At 44.9% G+C, this 14,176-nt stretch overlaps 2 protein-coding genes across 16 annotated transcripts in view; both read left to right on the forward strand.

The window, feature by feature from the left end:
• Window positions 1-10,181, forward strand: part of LOC6527798 (pneumococcal serine-rich repeat protein) — a 35,660-nt gene extending 25,479 nt beyond the window's left edge. For 8 of the 15 annotated variants that reach the window (XM_015198316.2, XM_015198319.2, XM_039371174.1 and 5 more), the window contains 9 exons: window positions 1,781-2,115; window positions 2,200-3,616; window positions 3,824-4,118; window positions 4,179-4,337; window positions 4,704-5,387; window positions 5,568-6,232; window positions 6,291-6,954; window positions 7,609-8,895; window positions 9,496-9,577. In XM_015198316.2, coding sequence (XP_015053802.1) covers window positions 1,781-2,115; window positions 2,200-3,616; window positions 3,824-4,118; window positions 4,179-4,337; window positions 4,704-5,387; window positions 5,568-6,232; window positions 6,291-6,954; window positions 7,609-8,492 — 5,103 coding nt within the window. In that variant the 3' untranslated portion in view covers window positions 8,493-8,895; window positions 9,496-9,577. Of the gene's footprint in view, window positions 1-1,780; window positions 2,116-2,199; window positions 3,617-3,823; window positions 4,119-4,178; window positions 4,338-4,703; window positions 5,388-5,567; window positions 6,233-6,290; window positions 6,955-7,044; window positions 7,112-7,608; window positions 8,896-9,495 lie in introns of those variants that run through there. The other 7 variants (XM_039371173.1, XM_039371180.1, XM_039371177.1 and 4 more) reach the window with 6 other exon arrangements.
• Window positions 10,182-10,530: 349 nt separating this feature from the next.
• LOC6527799 (CD63 antigen) lies at window positions 10,531-13,097 on the forward strand. Its single transcript, XM_015198331.2, has 4 exons — window positions 10,531-10,637; window positions 11,550-11,640; window positions 12,129-12,731; window positions 12,854-13,097. Exons 2-4 carry the CDS (start codon window positions 11,572-11,574, stop codon window positions 12,926-12,928), a joined length of 747 nt encoding a protein of 248 aa, XP_015053817.1. The 5' UTR covers window positions 10,531-10,637; window positions 11,550-11,571; the 3' UTR covers window positions 12,929-13,097.
• The last annotated feature ends 1,079 nt before the right edge of the window (window positions 13,098-14,176 follow it).

The raw sequence follows: 14,176 nt of genomic DNA on the forward strand, positions 1-14,176 counted from the left end.
TTTGGGCCAGGCTCAAATGCAGTGGTCCACAGTCAGGGTCTCGTTTCCATCGTCTTTGCTGCACTGCAATAAATAGAGAGTTCTTAAGACCCTAGAAAATGAACGTTTTTGAAAATATTTCAGTAAACGCTTTTAGTTTATTCCACACTTCCATAATCATAGAACTTGTCTTTACAATAACAACACTCTCATATTGATTAAAACATTTAAAGTAGTGTACCTTAAGGCTTATCGTAGTCTTAAAATAATAAAAAATGAAATTTTAAGCAACAGTTCTTAAATAATTCAGTTTAGCAGGTAGCTTATATTTCTTGCCATTTAATACAGAAAATATTTAAGTTGCTCATCCTGTTCTCTCCGTGTAGTTGGCTTTGTTTAGTTAGCTCATTAGCATGAGCCAATGTTTGCTTTCTTCCACTTCGTCTTTTATTCAGAGGTAATCTTTTGACCATGGCCATGGCAATGACCGAAAATGGCCAGTTGTTAACAGTCGCCGATTGTCGTGCTTTGGGGAAAATGTATGGCTCTGGGAAATTCAAGGAAAACGTGTAATGAACAGGGATCGAGCAGTATCTTGGAAAGTCCTAAGGTGGTTGTTAACTTTACAACATTAAGATTTTATCGGAGTGCTTAAAATAAATAATAGAGCTGCAAGTAAAATCAAAAAAGATTTCTTGAAAATGTTAGTTTCTTGCGTGTCGCTATAGTCCAAATCTCATAGTCCAAATATTCTAAGCCAAATGAAATCAGTTATAAATAAATGGCAATGTTATCTCATACAGTTACCAAAATAAACTGGTAAAAGTAGCTTGATCTCTGCAATTGGCCATAGCTCATATATCAAATTCAGCTTCACCAGACTTTCCACAAACTGTCTGGTACGGCTGAGTATTTGACTCATCAATCGAATCGAAATCGATTGGAAATATTTAATAATAGCGTGGCTCAATTAGGCGTTGCTTAGCACTTCAGCTGGACATTTGGGTCATGACCACAAAGGAAATTTCTACGCCAACTCTCTCAAAACGCCATTCGCATAGTTAAAAGTGTCTAATTATTGGGCGGCAAAAAAAAAAGATGAGAAAGTGTCTTGAGACAAGATCAACGCCCACAGTCACAGTCACCTGAGGTTCTGGTCATTAATCTTGCTGCGAAAACGTATTCGGGGAATTCCAATTTGTTGCTCAATTTGTTCAGCTTAGAAAATGTACAATAATATATGTAACTTTATAGAGAAAATATAAAATATATTTATTTTATTTTAAATATACCCTAAGTTCTATATACTTTATAATTGCGAACTTTATATTAAGATAACAATCACCTAAGCTACTTAATCTGCATTATATTATAGGACTTCGCCTTATAGCAATGAGCTCTATTTCCATAAGCTACTTATGGCCTAATCTGTTCCATTATTAGTTCTTTATTTATTCGAGGACTCAATGCTTCTAAAGCCATTTGTCTGCAATGCGGAAATTCATTTGCCACGGCTTATTCAGCGCTTATATGCGACTTGAGTGCCCAGCTTCCTTAAGCAGTTCCTGTCAAACACTGCACCCACTCCTATATAGTATAACAATTCCCATGACAACGGCATCAATAACGATAACCATACGAAAGACACCCGCACTCAAGATCGCCATATAGCCCGGCTATATAGCTATATAATGCGCTCAGTCGGACTGAGCTCGTCTTTGTGCTGCTTTTGAATATGGCTGATATTGTTTAATTTTGCTTTTAATTTTTCGCCTCTCGTTGTTGTGCTTGCCATTTACAGAAAAGCAGCTCGAGCATTTCCAGCCAGAGCAGCAACAATTCGAACCTAACAACTGCAGCGCAAGCGGCGAGCAACACCCACAGAAGTGCGGGCAAAATAAGCCTACATGCAATTGTGGGACCAGAATCATCATCATCATCATCATCGCCAGCATCGTCAGCGGTTTGGGCCAAGCAGGCTGACTTATATGGCCAGCTACCAAGTGGCGTGGGCGGTTCTGGCGGAGCTGGTGGTGCTGGTGGTGCTGACGTAGCTGTTGCCCCGCCAACGCAGCGTCGTGATTTGGAAAGTTTCCGGCATTATAACGATGACGACGGCGACGACGACGATCTGCGGTAAGTCGCGCACACAAATTTCGGTCCATTAGCCGATCGGCCCTGAATCCAGTAACACATCCCCATCCCAATCTCCACACACAGACTCACCGCTCGCCATCAGCGTCGCCAGCAGGTGTCCCAGTCGGTCTACGCCCCTCCATTGCCCTCGATTGGATCCACACTGCTCCAGCGCTCCCGCTCCATTTCCACGGATGATCTCAGCAACGACTGGGAGCGAGAGGATCCCGCCGAACAGCCGGTGGGTGAGTGGCGCAGGGTCAGCAAACTGCGTCGCTCCTTTCAGTCGCAGGATCACTACAAGACTCCAGCATCCTCCGTCCGACCACGACCCCTCGATTTGCCGAGTAATTCGGTGAGCGTGGCCCGGCTGCGGGCGGAACTGGAGAACGGACGTCGCCTGCACACGGCCATGCGGAACAATCACGTGGATCTGGCCGCTCTGGACAACATATTGAACACGCCCTCGACCAAGTCCACTGTGGCAAAGAGGAACACCTTCCTCACCGCCGAATCCCTGCAGGAGATACGCGGCAAGCTGAAGAAGCTCTCGGACGAGAGTCTCTACAAAGAGGACTTCCTGGCCTATCACCAAAAGAAGCCAGTGGTGGTGCGTGAGATTAGCGTGGAGAAGATAGATCCCACACCGCCCACTCAATCCACGCTCTCGGCCTTTCGACCCGTCCACAATACCCACAGCTTGGAGTCACGCCAGCGGCAGAAGGACACCAGTTCCAGCGAGTGGCATCTGCGGCGCAAGTCGTACGGCTTCGAGAAGATGTCGCCGCCGGAGGATAAGAGCATCTTCCGGGTGGACGCCTCCACGGACAGTGGCCTAGGCCGTTCCGGTGAGCAACTGGGCAACTGGTCGCCCACCGAAAGGGAGCGGGAGAGGAACGAGAAGAATGCCGCTGCGGCACAACAGCAGAATGGCGTTGGCACAATTGTGCATTTTGGCCGTTCCGGGAAACCCCACATCCCGTCCTCCAGCCCCACAGAGGGGGAGCTGAGTAAACGCCATTCGATTGCCGTGGAGGAAACCTGGCGTGATGTGCGCAAAACCTCGCAGGTTCATGTGAATGGAGGCACTGCCGTTGCCAGCACCTCCTCCTCCCACACCACCACCACCAGCAGTCACCTGGGCAAAGGTAGCGCCCAGAAGCGTGTGGAGTTCTGCAAGACGGAGGTGCACTTTGCCGCCGAATCGGGTCGCGTTAATATCGTGGAGACCGACGGCAAGCCGCCGCCAACGCAAAACTTTCGCCGACGCCGCCGCTCCAACACCACCACCACCACCACCACCAGTGGTCCGCTGCAGAGTCTGGTTAAGTCGGCCAGTGTCGTCGGCGGAGGAGGGAGCTCCAGCACCAGCAGCAGCAGCACTCCGAGCAGCGAGGTGACCCACTTTGGCGACGACTCACAGCGCCGCAAGACGATAGCCACCAGCACAGTGGCCTACCGAGCCACGCTCATGGATCCGCCGGAGGTGGTTAGCCAGCCGGTGAGTTAAATTCCAAGGAAATATATATATATATTATATATATAAAACCAGTATGAGTTTCAGCCAAGTGAATGAATAAATGATATACAAGATGTATGATATAAAGATATTTGCTTAAAAATTCGATGTACTGAAATGGCTGAACTTGAATTACTTATATAAATAATTTTATCAGAATCCAACTAATATTCCATTCCGTTGCTGCAGATTTCCAATAGCAGCAGCAGCAGTCAAGTGACGGTGACCACGGTGGCCAAGCCGGTGCACGAACCACGATACAGCCTGATGGAGTCCACGTCGCGGAACAGCTACACCTCCACCAGTGGTGTGGACACCACGGACAACGAGACGGACGAGCTGTCTAACATTCGGGGCATCCTGAAGAACAAGCCTGTCAAGCCGAAGCCCTATCACCTGGGCGAGAACATAGAGAGTGCCGACGTCCTTTGGAGTGTTCCAGCGATGAAGGCGGATCGGGAGAGTCCTTCGGCAAGGGATAGTGGTAAGTATACCGAATAGTATGCAAGTAATGAAAATAATAAATTGTATTTTTTACCACAAGGAATCACCAGTGATTCACCCATTAGTCCCAAGTCGGTGGCCGAAAGGATTCGCATCGTGGAGCAGCGCCAGCAGCAGCAGCAATCCTCGCCAGCTGGCAATGGGTACTCGACCAAGATCAATGTGAGCCTGGGATCCGAGGATTGGGCTGCTGAGTCAGGTTGGTGCTTTAACTATACCCAAGTATACTTAGTTGTACATTTGATTAGCTAGTTGGAATGCCTGTAGTTTGTAGTACCTTGTCCACTGAATTACGTTGTATGATCTAGTCTATCTGGGTTTTAGCCATGGACTCCTCTACTTGACTCGAACTCTGAACTCTGTACTCTGAATTGTATTCTTAATGCATGTTGTGAGCTCTGACTGCCGCTTTTCTAAACCACATCTAATGCTACATCTAACACCACCACCGCTAAGCTCAGCTCGATAACCACGCTCTAAAAAAAAAACTCAAACAAAAGAAAAAGAAAAAGAAACATGAATTTCCAAATCCACCAACGACACTTTCCGCACATTTCCCACACAGGCACCGCAATGCATCACCATGCCAGCTCGAAATACCGCCAACTCCGACGACCCAGTGCCCAGGAGCTGTTGCTGGAGGATCTGCGCCAGCATCAGCGCATCCTGGACGAGGGCCTGAAGTCCACGTCGCTGATTATGAGGACCATGCGATCGGCCAGTGAATTCGATGAGGCCATGCGTCGCCTGAGCATAGCTTCGATTGAGTCCGCCTTGGTTCAGCCCACGATAGTGGTTCCCACGCCCATGCTGCGATCGCACAGTTACCAGGAGGAGGGCTCCTACTCCTCCTCGCGCCGTCCCTCCACCATATCCACCACCTCCATTACGAGCAGCGATCTCTTTGGCAGCGCGTTGTACGATTCCCTGCCCCGCACTCCGTTGGCTCCACCGCGTCTGAAACTCCTCGGAAACACCCAAATCCCGGTGAGCCAACAGTTGACTCAACTGCGCCGGCTCTACGATGCCGCCGAGCAGGATCAGGAAGACAGTGCCGATGAGGAGGTGAAGCGGTACTTCCGGGACAGCAACAGTGACAGTGGTGGAGGCACCCAGGCCAGTTCCTCACCGGATCAGCAGCCAACAGAGACGTTCAGGGGCAGCGAGTACTCCAGCAGCTGGAGTCGCCTCAAGGCCAAGCGAACCATCTGGAAGATCGAGGCACAGGATCAGATGCTGAAGAGAGCAGGTAACGCCTGCCCAAAGTACAGAGCAAAAAAAGAGGGTTGAGTTAGAGGAGTTCATTTAAGGCTTTTGAATAGAACATTGTTGGGTGCTGCATACAAAATAATAGGGATTACACCATAATATACTTAAGTATAAGTAATATTTAAAAAGCTCCTCACTTATTTCCTCATCTCCATTCCAGACCTTCCCAAGTCGAATGTGATGAACATAGCGCTCCATGCTCCCCAAATCGAGAAACCTAAGGCTACACCGCCCACTCTACGAATCGGCCAACTGATCCCAGTGGCCAAGCCAAGAACCCTCTTTATTCAGCCGCAAATCCAAGCGCAGACTATCATGGACAATGCCGATGAATCCGGCAGCGAGTCCTTGAAGATTGTGAAGGAGGCACGCGGTGCCCGCAAGTTGCGTGAGCACGAACTCTCCTACTTTGGAGTGCAGCAGAAGCAGCAACAGCAAACGAAGCTCTCCACAACGACCACGACCAATCCCAGAAGGACACTGCCCAGTCGCAGCAAAGTGAGCCACAATGATGAGCTGAAGGCAAACACCACGACCACGACCAAGTGGCAACTGCTCAACGATCGACCCGACCTGCTGAGGCACAGCAGTCCCCAACATAACGACAACGACTACAACCACGACGATGATGATGATCTGGATGAGGACGAGGAGCACTGTTACGAGAACATTGCCACCGAACTGACCACCACCTTCAGGGTCAAGTCACCAGTCCACTCGCCGGAGAGATCCCGATCGCCGGGCAGCTATGAGCGAAAGGCCGACCTGCAGAGGGACGCCCAGATCCTAAGCGAAATGACCCGCAACGCTGATCAGACTTTGAAGGCAAGTTGCTTACTTATAATTATACCTGAAGCTTAACTAAATTACATTTCTGTAACAGGCTCTCTCCGACGAGGCAGCCATCAAGGATCAGCGGCGCAGATCCTGTTCCCTGCAGCGGCGCAGCGCCAAACCATTGGAGACCATTGACGAGAAGGTGAAGGTGTACCCGCAATCGATGGGTGTGGCCCGCGGCACCTTCGCCTCCGAGGCGCGTCGCAACTCCAGGCAGTCGACTCCTTCGCCGACGCGGGCTCGCAGCTCGTCGCAGTCCTCCATCGAGTGCTGTCCACGTGACCGTTCGCGCTCCAGTTCGCGGGAGTCCATGACCCACGGCGGCGGCTCCTCCGACGACCAGGTGGCCACCAAGCAGCGCGCCGAGCGTCTGCGCTTGCGTACTCCGAAGAGGGAGAAGTCGCGCCACGAGCCAATCGAAGTTCGAGTCCATCGGACCAGCAGCAAGCCAAGGAGCAGTTCCAGTGCCACCGGCGCAGGATCATCTTCGCTGGAGTCCAAGCGCAGCTCCCATCACAGTCGCCACAGCCGCGAGGTGGATCAATCCGCTGAGTCGAAGACCTCGTCTTCCAGTCGCTTGATAAGATCCTCCCGGGTGGCGGATGAAAGTCGCTCCCGGCCGAGCAGCCATCGGGATCGGGAAAAGGAACGCGATCGGGAACGCTCTCGTGGCAGCGAGAAACATCGCGATGAACTCACGCGCTCCAGGGGTAAGATCAAGAAAAAAGGTTACAAAAAGGATATTAAAAAGGATGCAACCGAGTGATCGAATCCGGTTAATCTGATCCTGTCTCTTGCAGAACTTCTTGTTTTGGGCTTACTCATTATGGGTGCCACACAGCCGCAGAGGCTGAACAAACGTTTTAGGTTCGCCAGATGAATTTCAGTTTTGATCAGATTAATTAACACTTAAAAAACACACTTATATCAAATAGAAATCACACTGATCAAATGATCTAAGCCACACTTTGCATTGTTCTCACGAGAAGAGTTGATACACAAAACTGATAAATTGCTTCTTTTTGATCTGAATTTCTTGCAAAACACACCCACATAAGTTTTACACGTTTTTACATTTAACAAATTGTTAGAAACTAGAACTGATTAAATTGTTAATAATTTACTTTTACACCACCGTCACACACACTCAGCACAAAGTAATTTAAAACCAGGCCCACACTGAGACTGCTTAGTTTGAACTTTAAACTAAATGAAGTAATTTGTAATAATTATAAAAGGCAATCGTAATCAGAAATTTTATAACAAAATATGATAAAAAATCCTTTTTAGCAACATCTTATATTCTAGTTTAAGGTAATATTCCCAAAACATGTTCTAACAATACTCCATTTTCCCAACTACAGGTCACTCCAGTCGCTCTAGGCACAGTGAGCACCCGTCGTCGGGAACCCGGGAGAGCAGTCGGCCAAGTAAGACGAGATCGAGTCGCAGTAGCCATGACTCGGCAACGATACACAAAAAGTCGACCACGAGCACAACAGCCAGTTCGAAAGCATCGAAAACCACAGCGCATAAACCATCTGCATCTGCATCAGCCAGCACCACCACAGCACCACCCACGCACCACCACGAACTGACGTACGTATACGTAACGAATTTAGCCCCTACCGAAACCAGCGAGGAGTCACCCGGACAGCATAGTGCCGAATACGCCGCAGAGCCCGCCAAAGAGGCGGACTACGCGAGCATTGATGAGGTGGAGTCGGTGACGAAAGCACCGCAGCCACCACAGCCACCACAGCCACCGCCGCGCAGCAAACGAAAGAGATCCCTGATCCCAGTGCCAGTGAATCCGCCCGCCAGCTATGAGTACCGCACCAAGCTGCAGATGATACCGCCCAGCTACTCGAATCAGTCCACCCTGCGGTGTCGCAGTGTGGCCCGCAAGAAACCCGCCCTGAAGGCCACCCAATCGACCAGCTCCAGCTTCGCCTTTCTGCCCTACTTGCCGGCCAAGCGGAACTCCAGTGTTAGCCATGTCTACGACAACTATCTGCTCTATGCCACCAGCGAAGAGCTGGGCAAGGCGGACAAAGCGGACAAGCTGCGTCCTTACCAAAACAATCTGAGCAATGAGCATGCGCAGCTTTTTGGTGCTTCAGCGGCGGGGGCGTTGCCTCGCGAGGGGCGTGGCCGGCTGGGCGGCTGGCCAAAGAGGCTGAAAATGCGGCAAGTGCGCAGCAGTGTGTCCACACACCAGCCGTTCGGCATCTGCACATGTTCATAGTTAGCGCGGGACAGAACTAAGAACTAAGACCACAAGACACCAAAAATATAAATATAAATTAAATACATATTTTTTGGCTGACAGGATCTCGTCACAAAAATCACACAAGCACACCCAAATAATTCCAAATGCACGATTACGTTTGATATCCCACAGCCGGGCAAAAAGTGAACTGCATTTTCCTAACCACCACCCAAAAACCACCCAAAAACCACCCAACCACTGTGTTCCCCATACTAATACTAAATCCCCAAAAATAATATTCGAGTGCGAGAGAGACTTTCGTTGTTAATTTTGATTATTATTTATTTTGGAGCGCACACACAATCAAAAACTCGGCCAATGCACACAAGCACAAAAAGAAACAAGGGCCTGTCTGGGTTCTGTTTTTACTTTTCACAGCGTAAGCGTTTTTTCCAAATTCCTCTTACTTTTCTAACCCCCAGTATTGCATGTTGGGATGTTGAGATTTTGGGACTTAGTGGGAAGTACGAAAAGTGGTTTGGAAATGGGCATTAAAATATAATTTCACTACTATCAAATGTAGCACTACTATCAGCGTTTTATTCGAACAGAACTCAAACTCCACTAATATAACAATTATATAATTTAACCAATTAATACTCGTTTCTCAATTGATCTTGCATGTTTGAACACTATTAATGAACTCACAGCACTCAAATTTCTAACCCCACGCACACTGCGCTCTATCAGTAGAATCAACTCTAAAAACTGACTATGAACATGTTGCTGGAAAGCAGAAAAAAAATGAATCAACAGAAATCATCAATGAAATTGGATTTGGAATTCAAAAAACCAAAACACAACATCAAACGGCCTTGCTCTATTCTATTTCTCTCTAGCAACTGGAACTACGTAGCAATTGAAGTAGCAATTTGGCAACACTATCCTAAGAAACAAAACCGTAGAAAAATCATTAAAAATTATTTGTACTATCAGAGGTGTCATCTGAAATCTAACAGGGTATTCTCCTCCTCCACAGACACGGTAAAAGCACACTGAATGGACACCAGCACCATCAGCATCATCAGCACCAGCACAGCAGCAGCGGCAAGCATCAGGGATCTGGACATGGTCATCGGGAGCAGCAGCCACATCATGTCCACAGCCTGACCACCTCGACGATGGCGAGTGGCAGGCATCCGCGGGATCGCCACGGCAAGGATAGGAAATAGGATGTGGGAACTCCGGCGCAGAAGCAACGAACTACTAAGAAAAGAAAACATCTAATTTAAATGATTTATAAATGAATACGTTTGTAATACGCACTAACACCTGAACGACCAACCCGATTCGATGAGACTTTCTTTTGGTAATTTGCGAAATTTTCTGGCAATGCGATAAATTTCAAACAAATTACTCAAGGTTGACGGCACCCCAACTAACCGACTTACTAATATTGCAAAATGTGACTTTGAAAGTGTTCCAGTTCCCAGTTCCTGTTCGCATTTCCACATTGCATTTCCCACACACTGAGAAAAAAAACATGAAATCACACGCTTTGGCATTGCACTCGAAATTCAAGTATTAAAATTATGCCAGCAACTCCACAAAATTAAACTACAAACTAAACATATAAAATAACAAATGATACTCATATATATTCTTCGATAGCATTTAGTGTACGACAAGCAAAGTGAATGAAAATAAATATAATACATTTTTCAATTATCATTTTTTGAAATACAAATAAAGTTACTTTATTTTCTATGAAGAATTGGGATAAATCGCGTATGCGACGCGTATTCCATGTTGGCTGATATAAAGTCACGGCGAACCATAGTTCTATTTGCAGTCCATACTTTAACAAGAGACAAAAGTTCGATAGAGTGATGAAATATAAAATATTTGCCCATGCAATTCGAAACAAACAACGTGGAAGTTCTCTTTTCGCAGACCCGTGCTAACTCTGTGAAAAGCTTTTTCGCAGCTTTTCCCCAAGGTATTTCGTTATTTATTTCACTTTTTATCACCAAACTCACGCAAACCAACAACTCGATAGGTAGCAAAGCTTATGGGTGCTCGCAATAATAATCCTCTGCGAGCGATTCGGTAAATGGAAGAGCCTCTCAGTTGATGTCCAACTGCCGTCAGGTTAAACTAAAATTGTCCACTTTCAGTGCCGTGAGTAGATTGAAAAAACAGTAAAAAGTGATAAAGTAAAACTCAAGTGTCGCTGCGTTATGCTTAAACTGGGCCACTGATAAGAACCAATACAACTTTAAGATAACCGATTGGTAGCGATCCGAAAAGAAACTTTCGAAAAACCCACATAATTATGAATGCCAATGTGCGAAGTGATTTGAGGCACTCTGATGCACTGCAGCACCTGGTCTGGCATATAAATGAGTCATCGATCCGATAGGCAGAGGAACCCTTAACACTTGGCTTTCTTATCTATAGGCATGATTATAATCTTCACTATCGAGCCTAATTAATACATATATGTGTCTTCCAAGGAATTTTAGTGTGTTTTTAGAATGCTTCCCTTGCCAAAATGAGTCATATGAATTATTGGCACAAAGTTCGTTCAATTCCTTTTTTACATCCAAAATACAGTTTATATATAAAATGAAGGGCCAAGTTGTTAATCAAATGGTACTCGCAAAAATAAAAAGCACTTAGATTGAGTAGGTTTTATAGATATTATTGTTACTATTTATGGTTATGTTTTGTAATTTAATGTGCAAACTTTTCTATCAAACTTTATCATATCTTATCTTATTCTAAACGTTCGTTTATCTTGTCTGAAATGGCGGTCTCGGCAACATCAGCACATTAAAAATACAACAGTTGACCACCTTTGGCTTAGACAAAAGCTATGTGCCATATCATTTACTGATAAGTTAATATATATATATTTATATATATATTGGGTTTTGTTGATTAGGAGTCAAACCTTCATTGGTGTCTTAGTTTGGGCTGCAGTCTATTTAACTTTTGGCATCGATTTGCGTCGGTTGTGTTTTATTTTCGACACGTACATAAAATCTATCTTTATTGGTCTAAAGCATTTTACTAATATTGATTTTACAGCGCATTAACTAAAACAAACAAGATGTCGCTTCTAACGGGCAGCGCCAATGCCGTGAAGTACACGCTTTTCGGATTTAACTTGATCTTTTTGGTGAGTAAATGATTTGTTCTTTGTTTGGATGAGTCAACAGTCACAGGGCACTGATAAAGCGAATAACATATATATTTTGAATAAACGATTGTTGGTCATTTATCAAAAACAACACAACATATACTAAATAGGAAGAAAGAAGATCCAAAAGGTTATTCCAGCCATTATTGGACTTGTCCATAAAATATATTGGGTATTATTACAAATAACTACAGGCTTATGGGCTATTTTTCCTCAGCCCTATAAACATCAATAAGTTGCCTTTTGAAAGGGGCTTAAGCCGCCACAATTAATTTATTTTTATTTTTGGAAGTCTTACAAGCAATATCTTATCTCTTCGACAACAAATTTCATTTAACTTAGATAAATAATGAGATCTTTTCCTAGAAATAATTGTAAATGAATCAGTAATGATAAATCCAAATGATGAATTGCTAAAAGACCGCAAACAAAGACGTTGATATTGATCACTATATCCATCCATCCAGATCACTGGCATTATCTTGATTGCCGTTGGAGCCGGAGTTGGCGCCGTCTACACGGGCTACAAGCTCTTCCTGGCCGGAAAGTTCTTCGCGATACCCACGTTCCTGATCGTGATCGGATCGTTCATCATCGTGATCTCCTTCTTTGGCTGCTGGGGTGCCCTGAAGGAGAACTACTGCCTGGTGCTCAGCTTCTCGGTCATGCTGGCCATCATCTTCATCCTGGAGCTGGCCGCTGGCATCAGTGGCTATGTGCTGCGTAACGACGCCAGCAATTTGATCAAAAATTCCCTGACCTCCTCTCTGAACCAGTATAACAGTGACACTCAGAATGCCACCACCAAACTCTGGGACGACATCCAGGAGGAGTTCGACTGCTGCGGTGTATCCACCTACAAGGACTGGAGCGTCGCCTTCCCCAACGGCGACCTGCCCATCTCCTGCTGCAACATTCCGGTTGGCGCAGTGGGCACATTCACCTGCAATGCCTCTATGGCCAGCGTTGACGACCGACACAAGGTCGGATGCCTCGACGGATTCTCCGCCTACATTTCCGCCCACGCGGTCAGCTTGGGGGCGGCGGGCGTGGTCATTGCCATCCTCCAGGTGAGTTAAGCTCCTTTTCACTAATTACTGGATGTATTGACATATAAATAGACCAACGTTTGCGAATTTCTATTTATTTTCTAGTACCTTTAATAACAACTTTTTATTACGTTACTTTCCAGTTCTTTGGAGTAATCTTCGCCTGCTACATTGCACGTGAGATCAAAATCCGCAATGGAATCACTGGCTTTATGTAGGCCACTGGAAGAACTCGATTCTGTAGGATCACGAACCAGTTGAGGGTAGTGCCGATATTTACTTTAAGACACTGCTGAATTCGATGATGTTCTTAGACATATACTGACTTTTAGCCTTGCTTGTATAAATAAATAAATATACTTCTAAACCAAATCTGTAACAAATGTATATCACCTTTGTTTTTGCTATTTAAAAAGGCTTATCGTCTTACTGGTGCTCTTTATGATATCGGTCGCATTTAGCAATGCAATCTTATCGTTCGGATTGCCATTGCGATCTATAAAACTTTTAATGCATTATTCTGCTCCTCTAAATCTTGTCGTATCCCTTGTATACTTACGAACAGATAATGGAAGTTTGTCGATCAAAATACTGCGTTCTCACGATTTCAACTTAAGCTTTAAAAATGATATAATAATAATATATAATCTTATTGAGTTTAATCACACTTTTTAATTATATTTGAGCCGAGGTGTATTAATATTTATAATATAATATTTATATTATAAGATCTATATATGAAATTTTAAAAATAGTCATCGCAAGTATATAAAAGTACATAAATAAGTATTTTTCCTGCGAAGCCAGGCAGATAGCTAGCATGCTTATGAGCAAGCACACCTGTGTTTACCTGTAAATAATTCAAGCAATTTTGAAGTGCAGCGCGATTAAAAAATCGATAGTCCATAGAAGTTGACTCACTTAAAACTGAACTTAAATCGATAATATACTCTACTCAGCCACTGCCATTGACATGTGAACTTGACCAGCACGGCATATGTGGGTTTATGGGGAGTGAAGTCTTATAAGTAGATGAGTTCCTGTTAGTTTCAGTAAGTTTAACATTTTCAAAATCACTGAATAGTCGATATTAGAAACTTCGTATTATTGCAAAAACTTGCCTAATGAAACGAGGAAATCCCTATCTTATCACATATTTGTCCAACTGATAACGGTCGCTTGGAAAGCTTTCCAGAGAGTCGAAGTGGCACATTCACTGGAAAAGTAAATGCCAGCTAAAGGTTTTATTTTATTTACGGCTCAGGAATAGTAAATATAAGTAAAAAAATATATTTATTACATATATTTATATAATGTAAAACCTAAATTATATACTCAAAAGTGATACTTTTTCAGACAAAGCATTCAATTGTATACAAGGAAATAATCTATTTAAAAAGCGAATATTTATATTACATAAAACTTGTATTTAAGCTTGAAATTTCTCGCAGTGTGTGAGCGAGTGG

This window comes from Drosophila yakuba, chromosome 2L, assembly GCF_016746365.2.
Source record: "Drosophila yakuba strain Tai18E2 chromosome 2L, Prin_Dyak_Tai18E2_2.1, whole genome shotgun sequence".
Lineage (NCBI taxonomy): Eukaryota > Metazoa > Arthropoda > Insecta > Diptera > Drosophilidae > Drosophila > Drosophila yakuba.